We start from the raw sequence: 23,102 nt of genomic DNA, 5'->3' as shown, positions 1-23,102 counted from the left end.
TTTGGACACCTGTTTTGCGGACATGTACAGCTGACCTAGACAACCCATGCTTAAGATAGACAGAGTTACATCCAGGGTACTAAACATCTGGCTTATTTTAGATATATCCTTTAGGATAAGGTAATTTTTACTGTAATCTCCATCATCTCTAACATTATCTTTTGATTACAGGAGAGACAAATTTGGTGTCTATATTTAGTATCACAAATCCCAGTTGTATCATTAGAAAACTCCTGGAGCATTTAACTGAATCTTGAGTGGATATTTCCATGTCATCAAAGTGTACCTAGTCCCCAGAAAATGTTTTGTAGATCTAGATCTTACACCTCAAACATAAGGTAGGTGTGCTTGACTGTTGGATATACTCCAAGCAAACTTAAACTACCCTTGCTCAGGGCTCAATGCCCAGAACTCAGCTATGCCTGGATCAGCTATGCCTTTGACCACTCTGCCTTGTCCTGTCCTCCTCTGCCTGATGGCTCTTGCTCAAATGCCATGGTAGAGGACAGGTGCCTGGAATAGCAGGAGCTCTTAACCCTTTCTGGCAGGGATTGTCTCCCTCCACTGGGAGAAGGTGGCAGCAGATCCTGTCCAAATGAACAGCAGGTTGCACTGTCTTGTGCCATGTTTTTTCCCAGCCCTGCCTTTGTTTTCTCTCCCTCTTTGCTGGCCTATCTGCTCTCCTCCATCCATCAGGCTCATATCTACAATGGCTCCCTGAAAAACTGCCTCTCTCTGGCAACACCACTCAGAAACCAAGCTGATAAAATCCCTTGGGAATGGTGAGGCTGATTTGCTTTGCCTCACACCCTGCATCACACTTGCCATCCTGCAGGTGAGGAGCCAGTGGCCACTGCACACTGAGACAGGGTCAGATGTGCTGTGAGAACCCCTCTGGCCCTGCAGAGCTCAAAGCTGCAGTCCAGGGAGAGCTACTGCTACAGCAGCCAGGATTCAGGTGTGTGGAGATGTAGCCTTATTAATTCCTGTCCAGAATGTGTAAATCTGGGCTGGCTGCTTTGCTATAGCAAAGACATGGACACACATGCTGTTAAGAATATCCCCTGTTGTTTAATTTCATATTTTGCTGTCTTGTAATACAGAACCTGGGAGCCCTCTGAGAACTGTGTACATTTCATTCTGTAATGGTTAAAAAGTATATTAAAACGTTAATCTTCTTCCAAACCCCAGCATGCCAGGTTTCTGACTGGAACACAGTTTAATGGATGACTCATTGCAGATACATTGTATAATGGTGTGATGTTCTGATAGCCAGTGATTTACAGCTACAATACTTAGCACAGTCTTGATTTGGGAAAAACTTTTATTGCTTATTTGTGTAACATATGGATACTTGGAATTTAAGAATACTTTCATAGAATAGTGTTCTAAGAGTCAGAAAAAAACCAAAATTTTTTAAGGCAGAGCAGTAATCAAACCTGAAGCTACTCCTTTAAAATGCTACATTTAGAATATTTCAGAATATATTTCATTGCCTTCAAACTGAATTTGAATAAATAATATCTGGCCTCCAAGGCAAGCTGTAATCTTTTTGAGGAGGGTCCTTTGCTGCCATGCACTGGGGAGATTTCCCAGAGGTGAAGAGGAACTAGGATAGTAAGGTCAAATACGTGTATTTCCCTCTAAACAAAGCAATGTGCCCATGTAGTGACAGCTCATATATCTGGCTTGGTTTAAAATTGATAACCCTGGCTGGCCTGTTCTCAGCAATTTCTTTGAAATATTGGTGGGAGGCATTTCAATGGATAGTGAGCTTTGGAGAAGAAACATTTCATTATGCATGCTGAGGGGCTTTCCCATACTTGCCTTCTATAGGGCAGGCTCTCTGGAGTTCATAAGGACTGATGTAAAACCTAGACCTCCCAGCCTGCCACCCCGAGCTCCTTTACCCAGGAGGGCACTGCAGGGTTGGGCACACAGGGGGATCTGTCTGACTTTACTGTGCCAAAAGAGAGTCAAGCCTTTTGCTCTGACTGAATTACTAGGACAACCTTCCTCAAAAAATTAGCATGTTTATTTCATACTAAATTTTGTTATGGAAAGTGGAGTTCTGGGGTTTATGCAGCTCAAAAGTTTTTACTTGACTTGCCCTGATGAGGGTAAGTGCTGCAGTTAATGGTGCAGTTTTCAGTCCATAAGATTTTAACCAATAACCAAGGAGAGCCTTAAGAGAGAAATGACAAGCACATGTGATGAGAGGTTGCTGGATTAGCTGAGGAGAGTACTATGCCAATTACATTATTGTGCAACTGCAGGGTCCTTCATAGGCAGTTGGACCTTTGATATTCCTTTGGCAGGACTGGAACATTAAAAGTCTATAACATGCCAGTATGCCCTGCAAAACATCACAGACACTGTTTCTATCTCTTTCTTGTAAAAGAAGAGTAAATTGTTCTATTTCTCCTATGGGAAACATTCCAGAATCCTTTTGAAGTGCTTTTGTTGCATACTGCAGTTGTGGTGTTTACAAGATTTCCATAACTCTCTGCAAGATTTGGAAGTGAGAGGAATATGACTGACTGTATTCCTATTGACCCCTTTTGCCCCTGAGTAATTAGGCCACAATCATTGCAGTCATTGGAGGTTGCTTTTATGAGGAAGGAAAATCAGCAGTAATGGATTCTGTTTTTCTTGGATGCTGTCCTGCAGATCTGTAGAGAACCTTTCTCAATTTCTGTGCCCATCAATGCAATACAAACATGTGGCCAGAGGCAGCCTCCTTGCTCGCAGACTGAGTTTCTTTCCACACTGCATTCTGCCAAAAGAGGTTCATTCTTGGCCATCCTTACAGAAGTACAAAAGGAGCTGCTTTTTAAGGCTGACTTTGAGGGCTGGTAATTTTTTCCTGGTAATTTTTTCACACTTACCCCTGCTATAGCCATCAACAGGGCAGTGCAGGATAGTGCTGGCTGTTTCCAGGCTGTCAGAAAGTGGAGTATTTGGTATTCCTTTGTTCAGGAGACCTACATGAGCAACAGCTATGGCGCTGCACTAGAAAGGACCTGCTATTTCTTCTCAGCCTGTGCTGCTCATGAATTAAACCCACTAGCTTCAGTCACCTGCACACCAGGCTGCAGACTGAAAAGCTCATGACTTTTAACTCCCCTTCAGAGTGTGAAGGTGGTGCAATAATCCTTTCCTGGATTTCACTCTGCTGCATATTATACAAGACACAGCAAGGACAGAGCCTCTGCCTCAAAGAACTTGCAACAAAACTTCTGTCTTCAGCAGAAAATAAACTTCTTGCATACGTTTTTTTTCTCAGAATTAACAGTTGTAAAATCCTAGATCCTGGAATGGTTTGGTTGGAAGGGACATTAAAGAGCATCTAATTCCAACAGCCCTGCCATGGGCAGAGACACCTTCCCTTAGACCAGGTTCCTTAGAGCCCCACTCAACATGGTCTTGAGCACTTGCACAAATAGGGAGTCTACAGCCCCTCTGGGCAACCTGTTCCAGTGCCTCACCACCCTTATAGTAAAAATATCAGTCTTTGTAAATTATAGATGTCAGTCTTTATAGATTATAGTAAAGCTTTATAAATTATAGTAAAGAAAACAATCAGTTATCAAGCATTGCACAGGTGGAAAACTGATTTCTGTATCATCTTGCAGTTTTATTTTATTTACTTCTGTAAAAATAAATACTATATAAAACTTACTATTTTTGCTATTTTCTCAATTAAGATTAATGTATTCCAAGGTGTTGGTTGCATTTGCAGTTTTATTTTTACCAATCCAATTCTTATCAGTAAAAGGTTCTCTTTTACTGAAAAATCTCTTTTACTTGCTCTGACCAAAGAAAAACAGTTTCATTATTGTAAGAAAATATTTCCATTGCATCATTTAACCATAGCTAAAACACACTGCATTTGTTATCTCATACAAAGCAGACTGATTTTTGTTTCCCTTTGAATAATATGAATATAACATCTTATCTCAATGCTCTGTTGTGATTAATTCCTTATAAAAACTTTTTCACATGAATTCTCAAATTAATGTGATGTGTGTGGAAGTACTAGTCATAATAATCCTTTATTTGCCAAGGGTTTTCTTACTTCTCCATCTTCTTACATCAGAAGTTATTAAGTTCCTCAAGAGTCATGTGTTGTCTGCATGTCCATTGCTCTAAAGGATAAGTAAAATATTTCATTTGTGAAGCCACAAATCATAGTTCAGATGGAGGGTACACAAAAGAAAGAAATGTTGGGAAATGAAGCAAATGGTGCTTAGCTCTACACCTGTCAGGGGGATGTTTTTTCAATGTGTGCATTTGTTTGTGCTACAGATACAAGTTCCAGCAAAGACTGACTTGGTTCTAGTGAAAGGTGTGTTCAGTCAGTCTCTGCTCAGAGGGCTGGTGAGCAGTGCATACAGAGAAGAGGCAAAGAGGAGCAAGGATCCTCCATAGCCACGTTTTTCTCAGTTGGGCACTATGAAACAGGGAAAGAATTGAGTCAAAATGACACACTTGAGAAGTACCATGGATTTTATTGCAGAACACACCATCTGTGCTCAGCTCCTCCTCTAGTTGCTTCTAGAGCCCAGGTGCCTGGATGGAACAATTTGGCCCTGGCAAGAGCAGGACCAGCCCATGTGCATCATGCAGGCAACCTGAGTCACTCCCACTGGAGCCATGAGGAAAACAATGCCTTGAGCTCTCAGGTGTTCCCTCTGACCTGCAGCTCCTCCTTGGAGACCTCCACAAGGGGATACAGTGCTGGTCCAGCCCAAACCTCAGACACAGAAAACTGCTGTGATGGCTCAGGAAGTTTGCTTATGTTTTAGAGGCCAGGGTGGCTGGCTGATGCCAGGGAGGGCACCTGAATCTGTGTGCAGACTGAAGGAAGTGCCTGTCAGGCAAGGCAGCCCTTGTAGGGGTGGATGGTCAATAAGGGAGAAAGGAAGAAAGGAAAGCCATCAGCTAGGAGGCTGCATTGAGTGTGGGCTAGGAAGCAAGGCAATAAACATATTGACCCAGACCTCTGCAAAACAGTCCAGAAATGATATAAGAGCCTTAACGAACATTTTTGCCTACCAAAAAAAAGGAGCAAAGACACCTGCACTTATCATTTGTTTTGGTGGTAGTGGTAATGGTGGTTGGCTGGGTGGGGTTCAGTGTACAAGCCTTTTTGGACACACTTTTAGGAACTGTTCAGGCACAGTGTGGAAAAAAGATGTAACAGCCTGTTCTGTCCTGCATGGTGAGAAGAAAACATGAATTGCTAGAAAATAAAAAACTGTTCATCGCACTAATCTTGTCAGAATCCTATATCCTAACCTATCAATAAGCCTATATTTTCATGAACACCAATCTGTGCTGCAAATATTGAAACAGAACTGAATACAGGTTTGGGCAATTGGGAATTGGGAACTGAAGGTGGTGGACTGGATGACTGAAGATTTTCTGATCCAGAGGGGCAGTCCAGACAAATGTAAAACACGCAATCCCCTATCTGCTGAACTGCAAAAGTGTCTCTTGAAAGAGACAAGTGAATCCTAATGACACCTTGTACAGCCCAGGTAGTCAGCTTGGAAAACATCTGCGGAAGTTAAGGGAAGTAGTTATTCTCCCGTGGCCACAGATGGTGACTGTTACTTTGCTATCACTCTATGACCTCAGATTTCCAGGTAGCATGTGGCGCTCCCCAGAAGCAGTGGGTCTCTGTCAGCACAGCAACGCCTGCCACTCCTCCTGGCCCTCCTGGGCTGTGGTGACAAGGAGCCCAGGTGGAGGACCTCACTGCCCTCCCTAAGAAAGCAGATGGACATGAGACCCATTCAGAAGAGAAGCAGCATTGTCCCTCACAAGCTGGCACTCCAGTTGTGGACAAAACATGGTTCCCTCCACCATCTGCCCACTGCTTCCCAGAAATGTGTAGCCACAATCCCTTGTCAAGGTCTCTGTCTGCAGCCTTGTCTGACCCATGCATGGGAACCACTTCACCAGCTCCATTTAGCTCCACATGTCAATTTGTTATTTCCTGAAAACAGAGCAAAGCTCTCACCTCGCAAAGTAGAACAGACAGCATCCCTGGTACCCTACAAAAAGAATCTCTGCTGCCACTTTCCAAAGGAATTCAGAGCTGGAGGCTGTTTAAAGCGTAAATGACTTTGGCTTAGAAGAGAGCCCTGAAAAAACTTAGAAAAGTTTGATCAAAAGGAAGTCATCCAAATTGGAACTTGATATTACTGTCTTTTTCACAGGCCTCCTTTGACCTCTAGAACAAGTTGTTTGTTTCAGTTCTAAAAAAGCCCCTTCAGATTATTGAGTTTTTAATGAAATTTTTATTTTTGGAGAGCTGTTACCATAATTCTCTTCTACTTTGTGAGGCCTGTAATTTATTTTAACATAATTTACACAATCACAGAATCACTAGGTTGGAAGACCATCAAGTCAAACCCATGCCCTAACATCTCAATTAGACTATGGCACTGAGTGCCACATCCAGTCTTCTTTTAAACACACCCAGGGATGATGACTCCACCATGTCCCTGGGCAGATAATTCCAGTACTTTATCGCTCTTTCTGTAAAAAACTTTTTCCTAATATCCAGCCTATATTTCCCTTGATGCAGCTTGAGACTGTCCTCTCGTTCTGTCAGTTGCTGCCTGGAGAAAGAGACCAACCCCCACCTGACTGCAACCACCTTTCAGGGAGTTGTAGAGAGCGATAAGGTCACTCCAAGCCTCCTTTTCTCCAGGCTAATTTAGTTTAATTTAATTCATTTATTTTAATTTCATTCCTTTAGTTCATCTCATTTATTAAAATTTGATATCCTTCTCACTTATAGCTGCTGAAAAAAAACCCCAAAAAACAAGAAGAGCTAGGAATTTTTGTTCCCCTTTTCTTTCTTGTAGCCTAGCTGTATCTGTCTTTGCCTACTTAAATGCAAAAGGCTGGTCAAGTGTGTGACTTTCTGTCATTTATCTAACAGGTAAGCTGCAAAGTGCTGCAATTCTTTCATCAGTACATGCTGGGCTGCAACTACTTCTGGATGCTCTGTGAAGGCATCTATCTCCACACGCTGATCGTGGTGGCAGTGTTTGCCGAAGAACAGCGACTGCACTGGTATTACCTCTTGGGCTGGGGTATGTATGCTGCCATTTGGAGCAAGATTGGGCAGTACACTCAGATTTTTGAACTCTTCTAGCACTTATGTACCACTTATGATCTAGTTAACATCATTAGATCACAGCTTAAATCTGAGTTCTTAGACCATTAATTTGAGTGCATATAGCTATATGGGCTAGAAACGTACAAAAATCAACACGTAAAAGTATTTTTATTTGCTGCACCTTGGGATTTGCAGAAAGAAATGCTTAAGCTCTGTTAAGAAAAGCGATGGGAGAAAATATATTTCTATTTAAGAATATCTCTTTTCTGGAAAAAAAGATGTTTATTCTTGTAATATATATGCAAAAACATGAATGTGTGACAGTACCTATAAAGTATAATTTTCCTGGAATCAAGAGGAAAGATCAGTATCTGTGTCTCACAAAGAGAAGAAAACACAACATACAAAGTGAAACCAGAATTTCTCTGGAAGTGAAACCAGTATCAGATATATTTTGGCATGTGTTGTTTTAAAGGAAAAAATTTGATTTTACCTACTAAGTAGGTAATGGCTTTGCTGTCGGGACTGGTTTGGTTTCGTCCAACAGCATGTGGTCACATGCATACTGCCCAAGGAACCATGACTAGATCTGGTTCTTCATCTCCAAATATGCATTCTCTTCTGTTTTCTGTTCCTGTTTTCCTATAGGACCCTTGCCTTTTTAATGAGTAGCCGCAGATATTTTTCCTTTGGACTATCTGGTCCATATAAATATAATCAGTATATTACAACAAATCTTTCACATTTAAATCACTATTTAAAATCCAGCCCACATCAGTATTGACAGAAAATCAATATCAAGAGCTCTTTTCCAATTTGGCAACCATGAATCTCTGGTCTCATTCCAATTTCTGGTAAGGCAGTTCCCCTATCTTGAAACCACTGGTGCAGCAAAGCAGCAAATAATGGACCTTTACCCATTGTCCCACTGCACACTCACTGCACTGTCTGAAGCAGACACAATTTATTCTATATTTGCCATCCTCTTTGGTGAAGTACTTTTTCAAGATTATTTCATTTAGAGCAGGAAAATAAAAAATAGCCCTATTGCTTAAACCAATAAAAATTGGGAATTTTTAGATTGCATAAGTTGGTAATTAGATAACTAGCTAATTAGATTGGAGGAAAATTACCCAGTTCTATATGTTCTGAAGAAATTTAAAACAGTGTCTTCAGATGCAAGTTAGGCATCTAATATTTATTTGATCCTAAAAGGGCAGTAACAGCAAAATTGTCCCCTATCTGGATTTTCATTGTAAAATCTGGTCATTTACTGTCCCCTTACTATACAAGGCTTAGTGCTCTCTGCATACCTACATTAGATAACAAGAAAATTAACAAGATTTTCTACTTTATATACTTTGCAGTGCCAGATAGCAGTCTCCAGACATGGAATAATTTGTCTTTGATGGTTTTTGTTTGTTTGTTGGGATTTTCTTAACGAGAACACCAGCATGCACTCTTTTTTCTTATGAGAATGGCAACTTTTCTAAGAGAGGCACTTGTAATGCTTTTGGAATTATAAGTATGTGAAACATTACCAGCTCTTAAATGAAGACAACCTTCCTGAAGAGCCCTAAATCAAGTTAGAGTTTCTGGACCTTGCCAATCCAAATAACTGAGTCCTCTTGGAGCAAGCAGCTGTGCTATCACAAAAATCTCATAGCTTAGAATATTTCAATATAAAAAGTCTCACAGGGATGTGAAACAGCAACCCAGTGTGACAAGTCATTTTAAACATTTGCTTCCAGGCAAAGCTTTTTCATGTCTTGCAGAACAAGGCTTCCCAAAATAGTGTCACTCCATACCAAATTGTGGAAGAGCAATATGGTCATAGACATTTTTTTTTCTGGTGCCATTCAGTTTAGGCCATGCACTTTAATTCACCTGTGACATCCAGCCTGCAACGAAAGCTAATGAGCCAGCTGTAGGAGTGCTGAGAATGGCACCAGCAGCACAGTGGGGAATTCAGTGAAGTTACCTGATAGGACACACATCAGTATCTGCAGAGCTGCCCCAAAATTAAAGAGGGTAGTGGCAGTGGTAATAGGGCGCTGATATCTTGAGAAGGAAAAAGTTCTTAAAAATGGACATAACTCTCATACAATGATGTCTGCAGCTGTTTTTATGAAATTAGATATATACTTCCACACACACACACCAAAAAAAAAAAAAAAAAGGTAATGATTAGCACCTCCTAACTAAAGTAGAAATATTATTAGTAGCAAAATGATCTGATTACAACAATCTGGTAGCCGCTTACGTTTGTATGAATCATTGTAATTCCACTGATTCCAGAAGGAGTAGTAACACAGTCTAACTTTAAACATCCATCCATGTTAATCAATAGACAGAGACATGTTTCTCCAAAGGGCAATACAGAGGAACCAGAGCAGGCTGTGCTCTGAATTACAATTCAAGAGATCAAGGCAAATGTCCAAAATGAAGTTACTCATTATTCATTGCTCTTGCTAATCTCTATTCAAGGAGATCTGGCCTACTTTATTTGGAAAAACCACTAATGACATTTGTAAAATAGCTTTATAAGAAAAATAAAAATCTGAGCAAATATAAAAACATCTGCAAAAGGTTTGAGGTGCTTGAATGGAATCTGGCATGGGCAGATGTATTTCAAGGCTGATGCCATCAGCTGACCCCTTCTCTGGGAACCACTGCTGAGGATGTCATTTCTTATTTGTTATTGTTTCACTGGGTCAGGAAATCACCATTAGGCAGGACAAGGAAACAGTATCAACTGTGTGCAACAGTACAGTTCATTCTGGCCGCTTCTGGCAGCTACACCCACATGAAAGTGGAAAGGGAATAATTTATTTGGACAGCGGTGAAACTGAGTGCCTTCCAAATGGTAATACTGGGAATACTGACCTAATTTCCAGTTTGCACTGTAAAGGACCTGGCATGACCTAAAAGGATGTGTGCTACCTGTCCCTGGGATGGCTGGGGACCATCTCTGCATTATTCACTGCTCACCATGTGAAGGGGGGACTCTAATGCCTGTAACCACAACACCACAATCTTTGATGCTCCACTTCACTGCTACTCTCTCCTTTTTGGCCCTTTGCAAGAGCAACACCCAGCCCTAGAATAGCCCATCCAGCCTGCAGCTGGAAATCTGACCTTCAGAGAGTCATGAGGTCCTTAGCCTGTAGCTAGCTAATGAAGACTTTCCACAGCATTCTTGAGATTTGCTTTTGAGTTTGCTGAGCCAAATATCCTAGGCTAATGCATTTAGCAAAAGAAGAAAGCTCTTTTTACATCATATGGCATGTTCTACTTGCCATACTCCAGGCCACAGTTTTCAGCTGAAGAAGTTTTGCTATGAGAAATGCCCCTTAAAAATTCAATCTTCCAACATTCCAGCATTTCAATCTTCCAACAAAACTTGCCTAGACTTGCTCCATCTCCCAATCAAAATTATTTTCTCAGGCTGTCAATCCCATGATCTCACCCTGAGGTCAAAAGCTCCTTTCTTTTTATTCTGAGCTTTTAGTTGTTTTGCTGTGCATCATCACCCAAAAAGGTAATTGTACAGCCAGAGGCCTAGGAATCACTTTCTAAAAACATCTAAAGAAGAAGGCAATCCAGTTTGGTTTCCCACAGCTGCATTGTCTTCCCAAGGTAAATTGCAATAAGAACTCTTTTTTTTTTTTTTTTTTTTTTTTTTTTTTTTGGCAGTAGAGTAAATAGTTACTGCTTAAAGATGCCTGGAAACATAAGAGTGTCCTATTTATGTATCTTTGGACCTTGTTCTCACTCCTCACAACATGGCTAAGGATCCTCCATCTATTCTAAATATTTTTTATGAAACTACTAATGTGAAAAAATAAGAGCTATGTTCTTTTAATCCCTCCATGATTAATCATGGTATCAATAGGATAATTTCACACATATTAATTCATAATTGTAGGCTATCCAAAGCTCAGTAGAAAGGTCAGTGGTTCTTAGAGAACAGGCAGCAGTAGCACCTAAGGTGTGTGCCAAGCTCTCTGCACAGGACAGACAAGGCAGCAGATCATGTCCAGCTGTCTGTATGTGCAAGGCTGCACAGAATGGGTTCAGCACTGTGGTGCAGGCTCCCCAGTTCCAGGTTTCTGGCCCATTGGAAAGGGATATGACATTTAAGCAAGCTGGAGGGAAATGAAAAGGAGTGGACCAGACTGTCACTCTCAGTGTCAAGCTGGAAATAAGAACCTGAGCTTTCCGTTTTGTTAAGCATGGCATGTTGCCAAGCCCAGTGCAAAATTGCTCCCATCAAAGCCTCCTCTGAGGTGTCACAAAGAAATCAGGATATCTGTATTTATGGCGGTCACAGCTCTTCTCCCTGTTGAGATAAAGCTGCATGGACCAGGCTTGTCTGCACAGATGCTGAGAACCTACAGAATATATCACAAATTCCCATCCCCCAAAACCTCCTGGCTCCAAACACTTTCCCATGCCATTGGTTCCAAAAGAGAAACTCCTCACTCTGTTTCTTATTGCTCCATAATCTGGCATGCAAGTCAATGTGCCTCTCTCTTGCTCAACAGTTATTTTCATGACTTTAACAAGTGTCCCTGGTTTCCTGAGGGAAGACTCCTCTGAGAACAGAATGATCCCTACATCCTTCCCACACTCCCTGCTCACACCCTTCCCTGCAAAAGCCACAGCAGTGCAGGGAAGCCTGGCAGCAACTTTGAGACACCCTTTGAGGAGAGCATGGTCTGTGGGTCTTGCTTCTCCTTTTTGGCCTGCCTTGAATGTTAATCCCTTTTGCATATCATCATTGAGGTGTTGCCAGGACCTGGGTGTGATGGAATAAGTTCTTTCCTGAAGGATGTGATTTCATATCCATATGTTTTGTGAACAACAGACTTACTAGTGTGTGACACACATGAAATTGAAGCTAAACAAATACCAAGACTGATCTATAACTTTGATCATTTCAGGCTTCCCTTTAGTGCCAGCATCCATTCACGCAGTTGCAAGAGCCAGATACTTCAATGACAAGTGAGTAGCGCTTCTGCTTTTGAAAGAATTTAGCATTTAACTATGCAGCAAATTTTATTCAAGTTAATAACAAATGTTAATGCTGTATTTCTCCTCCAGCTGCTGGATGAGTGTTGAAACACACTTGCTTTATATTGTTCATGGACCTGTAATGGCAGCTTTATTGGTAAGAATATTGTTTGCTATCAACAGTATAATAAGTATTTTAGAAATGCTGCTAACCTGAACAAAATAGAAGGTTCTATAAGTATGTTGGTCAAAACCCAGACATAACTAGAGGTTTTCTCTACTCACTGTTACAAAGGACAGGCTCATAACACTTTTTTCCTGTGGGACTTGAGATGACTACGCTGCATTTATGTGACATCAATCATTTAACTGTGTCTTAGCTGGGGTGAGCTGGTTGCTCAGCATGGGTTCTTCTGGTCACTGAGATGGTGTGTTCCAAAGGTAGGGAGCTAAAAGAGTCCAGGGAAAGAGCTCAGACTGGAATGTTTGAGTGGGAGGACAAGATTCCAAGTGCAGCTTGGCAGTGTGCATACATACAGCATCTGGTGTGCCAGTTGTGCAGTTGGGCATGGTAACCCTGACCTTCCTGACAGGTGCAGAACAGGTTTTACTCAAACCAAGCCCCAGGCTCATGTCATTGTGTCACCCAAGATGCACTTTCATCTTTTTATCTGCCTCTCACTTGCAAACACCAGCGAGGATGTACCTGCAATAATTGCCTCAGAGAACAATAGCGCAGTGAGTGCTTGGAAAACTGAAAAAACAAATCTCCATATAAGAGCTGAAAAAACAAAAAATCTTTCTATCCTTTCTGGAGAAGCTTTCTTTAACATCAGCTATATGAAATAGCCCATCCTTCCCTGCCTTATAGGTAGTCTGTTGGTCCCATAGAATTGCATTTATTGTGGGTTTATTGGTTCAATCTTGACTGCATCTGCTATTGCAATGCCAGTTACCCTCTGAGATAATCCATTTAACCTTTATTATATTGTGATCCCAGTTTGTCATTGTGATCCCAGTTTGTCATTGCAATCCAAGTCTTGGCCACAAAGAAAGAAGAAGCAACTATTATGGAAAAAAGAGCAATCTTTAGCTGTTTTCAAAATAAGATATTATTTCTATATTGTGCTTATGTCATTTCCAGTCTTATTTTCCTTGAGATGTCAATGTCTACAGTATGTCCTGCTTGATCTGCTACAAAAAATCCCATAGTGGCAGACTGATTCAGAAGAGCTGAGAGTTTTTAACATTGTAAAGTCTTTCTTTGACTTTTTACAGTTACTTTCAGAAAATCTAAAAGTGAAGGTTAAGGAGAGTGAGTGAAGTCAGAATAGGATGGAGAATAAGGTTTAAATTTAATGTTGACTGGGACCTCAGAAGTAATTTATTATTCCTCTTTTCTAGTAGAGCACAAATGTAAAACAGTTGAAAGGTCTCCCAGTGTAGTTTAGAAGCGATGAAATTTTACCAGAGCTTGCTGATTCACTGTTCTGAAAAAATTCAACTGAAATTTCTGGTGTGTGTGTATATATATACATATATATATATATACATATATATATATATATATATATATATATATATATGTGATCTGAGCTCTTGAAATATCTATGGAAGTTATACACTTACATACTTATTTCAAAAAATTAGCAGGAAAAAGTCTATTGAAGTTCCATAGTGTCAGTGCCTGATTTTACTGTAACAGAGTGGAAAAGAATGATCTGGGTACACTGGAGACCAAGGGGTCTGTGATCCAGGGATGTCCAGAGGGTAATCACTGAACTCATTACCAGCCTGGGTCTGCCCTCCCTCTTCCTGCAGGCTCTCAGCAGATCCCACAAGGAGCTCTCTGTGACGCCAGGGTCAAGGGCAGGTTACTTGATGCTGAGATCAGATTTCCAGAAATAACTGAGGAGAGGAGATGCTGAACTACTTGGTATCACTGGTTAAATTTTCTGCCCTGAGACAGCAACAGTTACCTGTTCCCTGTGGGTAGAGCACCACGGGGTCCCTGCAGTCTGGTGGAGGCAAGAGATGCCCTAGGTTTTCCTCCAAAACAGCCTTACAGCCCTGCTCACAGACCAGCCTGAAGCATTAGTCCATGGAGCATATTCCCTAGGGAAATTGTGCGCTCCCACAGATCCCATCTGTCCAGGGACATGCTGGAGCTCGTCCCATCTGGCAAGATAGCTTGGCAACTGTCAGACTGAGGACAGAGATGTGGTTATTTCTAGGGGACAATTTGTCCACCCCATTTAAACTTCCAATATAAAAATAACATTTACTGTTCCCTGGAAACCCTGAATTTGCCCACATCAGTGTCAAAACATCCAGTGCATCCTAGAACTGACCCCTGCCAGCCTGAATCATCCATGCAGGCTCCAAAGCATGTGGAGCTGCTTAATAGATCTTTCCTGAAAATATTCAAGATATTTTCCAAGACCTGACTGCCAGGAACTGCCCATTATAAGATACAATAAAGCTAGAAAGCTACACTTTACTGCCATTTATGTGCTTGGTATTTTCATTTTGAATGTCTGTTTAATTTGAATGCTTTTACCAACAATAGTTTTGGTTCTGCAGGTCAATTTTTTCTTTTTGCTGAACATTGTCCGAGTTTTGGTGACAAAGCTGAGAGATACCCACCGTGCTGAGTCCAACATGTATATGAAAGCTGTCAGAGCTACTTTAATCCTGGTGCCCTTACTGGGAATTCAGTTTGTTATTATTCCCTGGAGACCAGAAAACCGACTTGCTGGAGAAATATATGATTACATCATGCACATACTTATGCATTACCAGGTATGTAGCAGCTTCAGTGTAGTTGAATTGTTTGAAGTTAAGCTAATTTACTCGAAGATAACATTGCCAAGGGTTTTGCCCTGAAGCTGAAATAACTGAGTTTTCAGCTCTTTTCCAGCCATTTCACAGTATTGGATTATCTGCATTTATACAAGCAACACCACTGTGCAAAGAACAGAGACAAGATAGAGGAAACAATGTAATAAGTCACCAAAATTATCAGTTCACACTATTTCTAAACTATGGAGAGAAAATTGAGTTCACAGACAGGTTTTAGGTTCCAGCACAACTTCTGTTGAAGTGCTCAAATTGACTAATACTAGCGCTGTGATCTCAATATTAAAATAAGCAGTCTTAGCAAACGGTTGTTCAGAGGGAATGCCAATGCACAAAAGAAAAACCAGAGAAAACTAAGTTTCATTTAGGAGTTATAATTCCATTATTAGGCAGTTTAAATTATCAGATTGACATTTTGATTTCAAAAACACTCTGAAAATACAACATCATTCAGTAAGTCTAGTTTGTTGTGTGTTTTGTTTTTTTTTTTTTAACAAAACAAACCAAACCAAAATGCATTTAAATGCTGGGTTATCTGGTTGACTGACTGAAATATATTCAGACTTATATTGACTAGGAAAGGCAGTTTTTCAATGCATTTGTGAGTAGTGGTCAACATGAGTGAATATGGTGACTAACTTCTTGCTTCCATTCATATAAAAGGAGTAAGTGGAGAAATTATTTTAATGCTTTAATAAGAAAACAGCTTAAAAAATCAGTAATGTTTTTCTTTGAATGAAATTATAAATAAGGCAACCAAAATCTATGAACCCTGTCAGATTATATATTCTGCTTATCATCCTTATCCCCTCAAAACTGTGGGTGCTCCTGCTTCTGCATGGATAGAATAACTGAAGTTATAGGTCTGCCTTTGAAGTGTATGACATCTTATATTACAGTTCTGCTTAAAAGGAATGACAGTTTTGTTTCTTCTTTTGTTGCCTGTATTGTTACTTTTTCATTTACAAGAGCTATGAAGGAATATCTCCAAATTAGTTTTTTGGTGGCAAGTAATTTGATTGCAGTTCTAACAAGTAAAGATAAGACTGAGTGTTACAATAATCACTTTACTTTTAAAATATCTTTTAAATTCCATGCAGTTGTTAGAGAATTGCAAAAGCAATTATAATTGTCTTAATTAAAAATTCTAATTATGATCATTATGCAACAGAAAATCGCCAAACTGAGGTTAAAATGGAGGCTGCCACTGGTGAAGGGGGTTGGATGAGGGAGGGATCCAAGGCAGGAAAGTTTCACCCCTGATGGGTTCCTTCTGCTGACATGGAAGAACCCTTGACACCCCTGCAGTATAATCTCAGTGTGCTTCCTTTTGGAAGGGCTGTGCAGTTGTCCTGCTGGCTGCGGCCAACTGCAATCCTCCCTTTTCCATTTAGACTGGATTTTTAACGAGTAACCTAAAATAAACATTCTTAATCCTTCCTTAACATTTCTTGTATGCATATTCAAGATCGATCGCCAGCTGTATAATCACTCCTCGGGTGCTCATTTTCTTCTAGGGCTGGTTCTGTAATTAGCAGATAATGTATGAGTTTGTGTAATGGCTGTGTTTCCCCTCTAGCTCTTGTGCTCCCGTGACCCACAGCACAGCCAGCCTCTGCAGACACCAGCAAGAGTCTGTGGGGTTTTGCAGCTCATGGCATGTCAGTCGTTCTTGGAAAAATTACCCATCTTTTTTTGGTGCAAAATGTTATGCATGCTTCATTTCTGCACTGCTTAAATGAGAAAATTTTCTTTTCTAGAACAGAAAGAGAGGCAGGTTTTCACAGTACATGACTTCTTTAAGCAAACATGAAGGATTGATGCGTTAGTTATATAATTCATGTACACAGAAATGGTGCAAACAAGAACTGCAGTCTGTTGTAAAACTCAGAGGACTGAAGATAAGAAAGAACTTGCTCACAAAAAACTCCCATGTAATGCTATTTCTCTCAGAGAATGGTTTTCCCAGCTGAAAAACACACCAGTATTTTATTTTATTTTATTTTATTTTATTTTATTTTATTTTATTTGTCAGCAAACTAGGTTTCCTCTGCTGCAGTCAATTCTGAATAATAGCAGATGTCTGATTTTGGTCTGTCCCACACTTTTTTGTGATGGTGTCATCAATGCTCACCATTTTAAGCAGAAGTGGGTTTTCAAATATGGTTGTATGAACAACTCACAAACACTGAATGTCTACTGCACATGTCTTTCACACAATAGACCAGTTCTTCTTAACAGATCTGAAGAACAGACAACTAAATGATAAAGAGAATGGAAGGCTGGCTTTTGTGCTGCAGATGGGAATGCATACTTTTCCTGACCAGCTAGACAACTTCCCATTAATCCCCTAAATGTAGAGGTTTATATAACTTCTCACCATCACCAATATCAGCTCTTTAGTCTCCATAAAGTTGAAATGAAAAGTACACCAGGCAAGAGAAAGACATTTCAACCATTCCATTGTGGTTTAACCCCAGCTGACAACTCAGCCCCACAGAGCCACTCACTCACTCCCTGCACTGGCACAGAGGAGAGAACTGGAAGGGTAAAAGTGAAAACAGGGAAAACTCATAAGTTGAGATAAGGACAGTTTAGTAGATAAAGCAAAAGCCACACATGCAAGCAAAGCAAAATACAGAATTCATTCTTACCTTCTCATGGCCAGGCACTTGTTCAGGCATCCTCAGGGAAGTAGGGCTCCACCATATGTAAAAATTACCTGCAAGACAAAAAAACCCAGCACTCCTAACATCCCCCTTTTTCTTCTACTCCCACTTTCTATGCTGATCATGATGCCATTTGATTTGGGATATCCCTTGGGTCAGCCGGGCTCAGCTGTCCTGACTGTGTCCCCTCCCAATTCCTTGTGGACTCCCAGCCCACTCAAGGTGGTGTGAGATGAAAAGCAGCAAAGGCCTTGACTTTTGGAGGCCCTGCTGAGCCATAGCTAAAACATCCCTGCATTATCAACACTGTATCCAGCACACATCCACAGCAGAGCCCCACACCAGCTACTCTGAAGAAAACTAACTCTACCCTACATAAAACCAGCACATCTTAACTGGAATGACGTGCATGGATTGGGATGCTGGAGATGCATTGATGAACACACACAGCTATCCTATTTCACAGAACTCCTAAATTAGGCACCACAAAGCAAACATTTGCCCTTCACAAGAGCCAGTGAGTTCCAGATTTACCTTAAAGGACCTGATTTTCAAAACTTGGTCGATGATGCTGAAATCACATGAAAGATACAAACTCCCTCAGGCTGTAAAGCATTAGGGTACCAGATATACCAGTTCCTTGCACACCTCTGGCATGAAAACACATCTGTCAATGCCTGAAAACCCCATCATGCTGCCCAATGAAGACAAAATGATACATCTGGGCAAAGGGAATGCCTCCTGTGAAGCCTCAGTCCTGCATGTAGCTGCATTCAGGTCTCCATTCTGAGATAAAGCAAGAGAGATGTGGCTTGTGCCTGATGACCCTGCAGGGCCTCCTGCACCTCTGCTGGTGCTGGGGCTGGAGCTGATGCTTCCTTCACCCTTGGAACCACTGGAAACCTTTTGAGAAGTCCCAGGCTGTAAAGAGATTGGGGGGCTGTGCTTCCATCAGAGGTTCTGCTGGCCGAGGACTACTCCAGCTTCTGACTTCTGACACTGGTCCACAGCAAAAGCCTCACAAGAAAAAAGGAAGAGTAGAAAATTAACTGAATGATGCATCAGTTAGTCTCACATATAGACACAGTCCCACCAGAGCTCTCAAACCAGCCCAGGGATGAATAAGCCTCAGCTTTCAAGCTCCCTACGCCAACTGTCCCATTCTATCTCCAGCACCTGCAAGCCAGGTTTTTAGAGGCTGTCAGGTGACATAAAAGGGCACTGTCACTGTGGAGGTCTGAGAGGGAGGGGTGGAGGAGCAGCCCCTGAATCAACAGCAGTACACCAGCAGCTAAAGCTACTCTTCTCAATCCCTTGGTGACTGAGGCTCTAAAAGTGTAGGTTTACCTCTAATGAGAAATTAAAATTCTATTCAGCATAAGAGCCTAGGTTTTTATTGGCAAATGAGAAGGGTATTTTTTCTGCAGAACAGAAAATAATCACTGTCTTTTTTCTCTACAAGTGAGATCCTTTGTGTGCCACTCAGCAGCTTCCAAGCAGCACTCTCATGACTGCAGCACCCACCCTGCCAGGCAGGAGGATGCAGCTCAGAGGTGCCTGGTCTAGTACAAGGATATTTTGAATCTTTAAGGCCTGGGTTTGGACTGCATATATATCCACACTGCCTCCAAGTTTTAAATTCAGCTCTCTATACAACCTTTTACAGAATAAAATTAACCCATTTAAAAGAAGGCTGTTAAAAATAGCAAGAAATTTCAATGTATTTTAGAAGTTATTCATTCCATCTGTTTCTCAGTTTAAAAGGAAATAAATAGCCTCTATAACGCCAAACCAGGCAGAAATATTTTCTCCTTCTGTTGAAACTTAAAGTCGTAGCACTGCTTTTGACAACATAAGCATTTTATCTTTGTCTTCTGTTCTTTTTTTCTCTTTGAATTATTAGTAGTTTAAAGCCTTTTTGATATTTTAAGCCAATTAAGGTTAGGGAAAATATATTTTGTAAACTGAATATAATAAAGTGGGAATTTTATAAGAAAATTTCATGCAAAAAATGACAGTAATTAAATCTCCATAGGGAGCAGGAGAAGCAAAGCATGAGCTTTGGCTGATGGGATGTCTCTATCATTTTGCTGCTGTCTTCAGCCCTCTCATGACAATCTCCCTATCTCAGTGGCAGCAGAAACTGCACAGACACATTCTTTGCTTTGCTTATTTTTTTCTTGTAACATAAATTAACAATTCATAATGCAGTCATTTACCTCAGAGAAGCTGTATGGGTGTGCTGTGAATGAAGGTGGTGAGAAAAGCACTGCTGTTTTTATCTCTGCCAAAATGAGAGAGGTGGGAATGGGATGCACTTCTACGAGCAACCTCAGCCATGCTTTCCTTTTTCTTTTTTTTTTTTTCTTTTTTTTTTTCTTTTTTTTTTTTTCTGTCCATTCAGCTCCAGAAGTGAGAAGTGAATGGATGGAGCAAAGTCCACATAGAGAATCAAAAACTGATTTTTATACTATGACCACCTGCACATTATCTTCTAATATCAGTAATGAATACATGACCCCACTAAAATCTCAACAGCTACACAGTGTATGGCTGATTAGGTCAGGAGCTAGAGCCCTGGACATGGTCAGGAACAGCAGGAATAAGTGCACCTATATATGCTTTCTTGGTTTAATGGAGACATAAGCTCCAATAAAACAGTAAAAAGAGGTATGAGAAACCTATGTAAATTTGTAGTATCTGCATTGGTATTTTTTATTTGTTCATTTCTAACCTGAGTAAATTACTCAAACCTCTTTTCAAGACACAAGTCTTCTAGGAGAATGACATACAAATTAAATACCTGTCAAGCAAAGAATTTACTTAGACCAGCATAGTCACTTAAACACTGGAAAAAACTCAATACAGTGTTAATAAAGTAAGGTAGTGAAAGTCTGAGAGCAACTGTCTCTGGACAATCCCTATGGCATGATTCAGCTGAAAGCCACATTCATTTGTTCTTCAAGTAATTTCAGAAATAAAGAATTTCAGAAGAAGTCATTAAAGGCCCTCATCCTAAAATAAATATATTCTTCATTTCTATTTTCAACACCACAGCCAACATTATCTTGCTGGGAGCACACAATATATCACAGGTTAGTTTAACAACTCCACACAGTGGCAGAGAGATATAATTGACTTAAACATTTCATCCTCAGCAAGAGTTGTACCTTGAGCAAAAACCAGTAGCAGTTAGAATTTGGAAGATATGTGTCAAAGAGATATGAAAAACAACACATGGGCCTTAAATTAAATAATTAACCTACATGTAGTCTGTCACATGTTTTAATAGCTCCACTGTAGAATTATGGTCATCCCAAGCCCTCCTGGCTCCAGAGAGACAAAGCTGGTGTCTGCTACTGATATCTCTGTAGCTTTACAGCTGAATATAACAATAACCCTCTGAACTATGGGCAAAACTTTGTGTATAAAAGAAGAACTAGAACTAGAACTAGAACTAGAACTAGAACTAGAACTAGAACTAGAACTAGAAGTAAAAATAAAAATAGAAATAGAAATAGTAGAAACAGAAAGAGAAATAGAAATGATGGATAGATGGATAGATGGATAGATGGATAGATGGATAGATAGATAGATAGATAGATAGATAGATAGATAGATAGATAGATAGATGGATGGCAGAGTTCAGAGGGCCATGGCAGGTGGAAGAAGAGCAATAGGATATACAAGGAGCAGACTACAGAAAATAATTTTTTCAGCCAGATCATGTATAACATGCATGGCGTCAAAATAAAAGAAGCCAGGTATGCTTTCAGCTCACTCAAAACTAGAAGAGAAAGTGAAAGGGATGTGAGGCATCACTCCACCTTCCTCTTTAGCTTTTCTGTCTGAAGTTTACAAGAGAAAACATTAGTTAAGGGAACTACACTCTTGAATAGCAGAAATGTGGAGCAATTGCAGGATATACAGAAGTGTTCCAATATCATGTAGGAATTGAAATAGAAAATGGATTCCTTCAATAGTTCAGGTTCGATTTCTGTCTTTAGGTGCACTGAGGTTCCCACATTCCCCCTAAACACTCTCACTGAAGAGCAAACTTTAAAAAAATTTCCCTGCCTTTTTCTCTCTCCATGCTCTCTTCTGATTTCCCATGCCTCGTGTAGACTGTCCCTGAGCACCCCTGCTCCCAGAGGAGATCCAGATCCATCTGGTTTGCCATTGTGGCTGACTGCTGCTAGTGAAACCGCATTTAGCAGAAGAGCAGACCCCTGCTGCAAGGGTGCCCAGTGCAGTTCAAGAGCAGAGGTTGTGCCCAGCTGTGCACAGAGCAAGCAGCATCGGTACAGGCTGCCAGGAACCAGCGCATTTTCTACCCTTGCAAAAATTTTGATTTAGGAGTGTCTGGTCTGACAAAGTTCTGCTTAAGAACTATAAGGTTTTGTTTGAATTTGTGGAGCTTCTAAGTCCAAAACTTATGGACGAGCTGCTGTGTATTTCTTACTGCATGCTGAGATTTGAGTTTTTTGAAAATACTCCCTGCTTTGCCAAAATAAAAAAAAACCCTTTTATTCCTCCCTGTGTCTACCCTTCATCCTCCTCCTACGTGCTGTTTCATGTCGATATTTGAATTTATGTCAAATTAAAAATTCTGCATCAGAGAAAATCTATTCAAGAAAAATAATTGTCAATATTGAAGTGTTCAGCACTTGACCAAACCAGCCTGTGTTTCTCTATATAAGCATTTTGTTAAAAAGAGATTCCTTATTCTGTTTGTGGTGCAAAATATGCATCTGAGAGTCCAAGACATTTTGCAAAGCATTATCTACAATTCAACTGGTAATCATTTAAATGAAGGTTTTATAGAAAAGATACAGCTGCAAAGCTCTTCAAAGCAGCCCTTGGGAACATAAGCTGCATTACAGTTTTCCCCTCAGTTTCACAAACTGCCATACGTTTAGTTTATAATAACTGCTTTAAGTAATTTAAAATTAAGGCTTTTGGCTCCCAGTGATGATATATAATGCTATTTTAATAAGAGTGGGTGCAGTTAGGACATGGACCAGTATAACTACATAATCCTGAATGACACGCTCTCTGTGCAAGAATCTTCTCTCTTATTAATTTCACACTTTGCCATCTCATATTCCTGCCTTGGCCCTGTTTAATCTTATAGCAGTAGTGAAATGCTATCTGAACAACTCTGGTGATGACGAAATTGACTTAAAGCCAAGTCATGATGTGCAGTGTCTCTTTTTTTATGCCTCCCTACCCTCTAACTCATGTGCTGTGGTAGGTTTTTTCCTTTTTCTGGCCACTTACACCTCTTCTCATATCCTCTCCATCCATTGTGATGCCCAACATACCAGTTCACTTATCCTGACATACAGTTCAATTTAAAGCCTTCCTGGGACAGCTGAATTCTCTGTGTCTGGCACTTTTGACTGGATAGCTACACTCTG

General features: G+C 40.5%; 1 protein-coding gene across 2 annotated transcripts in view; it reads left to right on the top strand.

Moving 5' to 3' along the window:
• Positions 1-23,102, top strand: part of CALCR (calcitonin receptor) — a 159,185-nt gene that overhangs the window by 126,509 nt on the left and 9,574 nt on the right. For both annotated transcript variants that reach the window (XM_059843305.1, XM_059843309.1), the window contains exons 8-11: positions 6,959-7,112; positions 12,085-12,145; positions 12,245-12,311; positions 14,738-14,956. In XM_059843305.1, the coding sequence (XP_059699288.1) occupies positions 6,959-7,112; positions 12,085-12,145; positions 12,245-12,311; positions 14,738-14,956 (501 nt within the window). The remainder of the gene's footprint in view (positions 1-6,958; positions 7,113-12,084; positions 12,146-12,244; positions 12,312-14,737; positions 14,957-23,102) is intronic.

Source organism: Haemorhous mexicanus, chromosome 1 (assembly GCF_027477595.1).
Source record: "Haemorhous mexicanus isolate bHaeMex1 chromosome 1, bHaeMex1.pri, whole genome shotgun sequence".
NCBI classification, from domain to species: domain Eukaryota; kingdom Metazoa; phylum Chordata; class Aves; order Passeriformes; family Fringillidae; genus Haemorhous; species Haemorhous mexicanus.
Note: the sequence above shows the minus strand (reverse complement) of the source record. Positions and strands in the feature narration are given on the sequence as shown.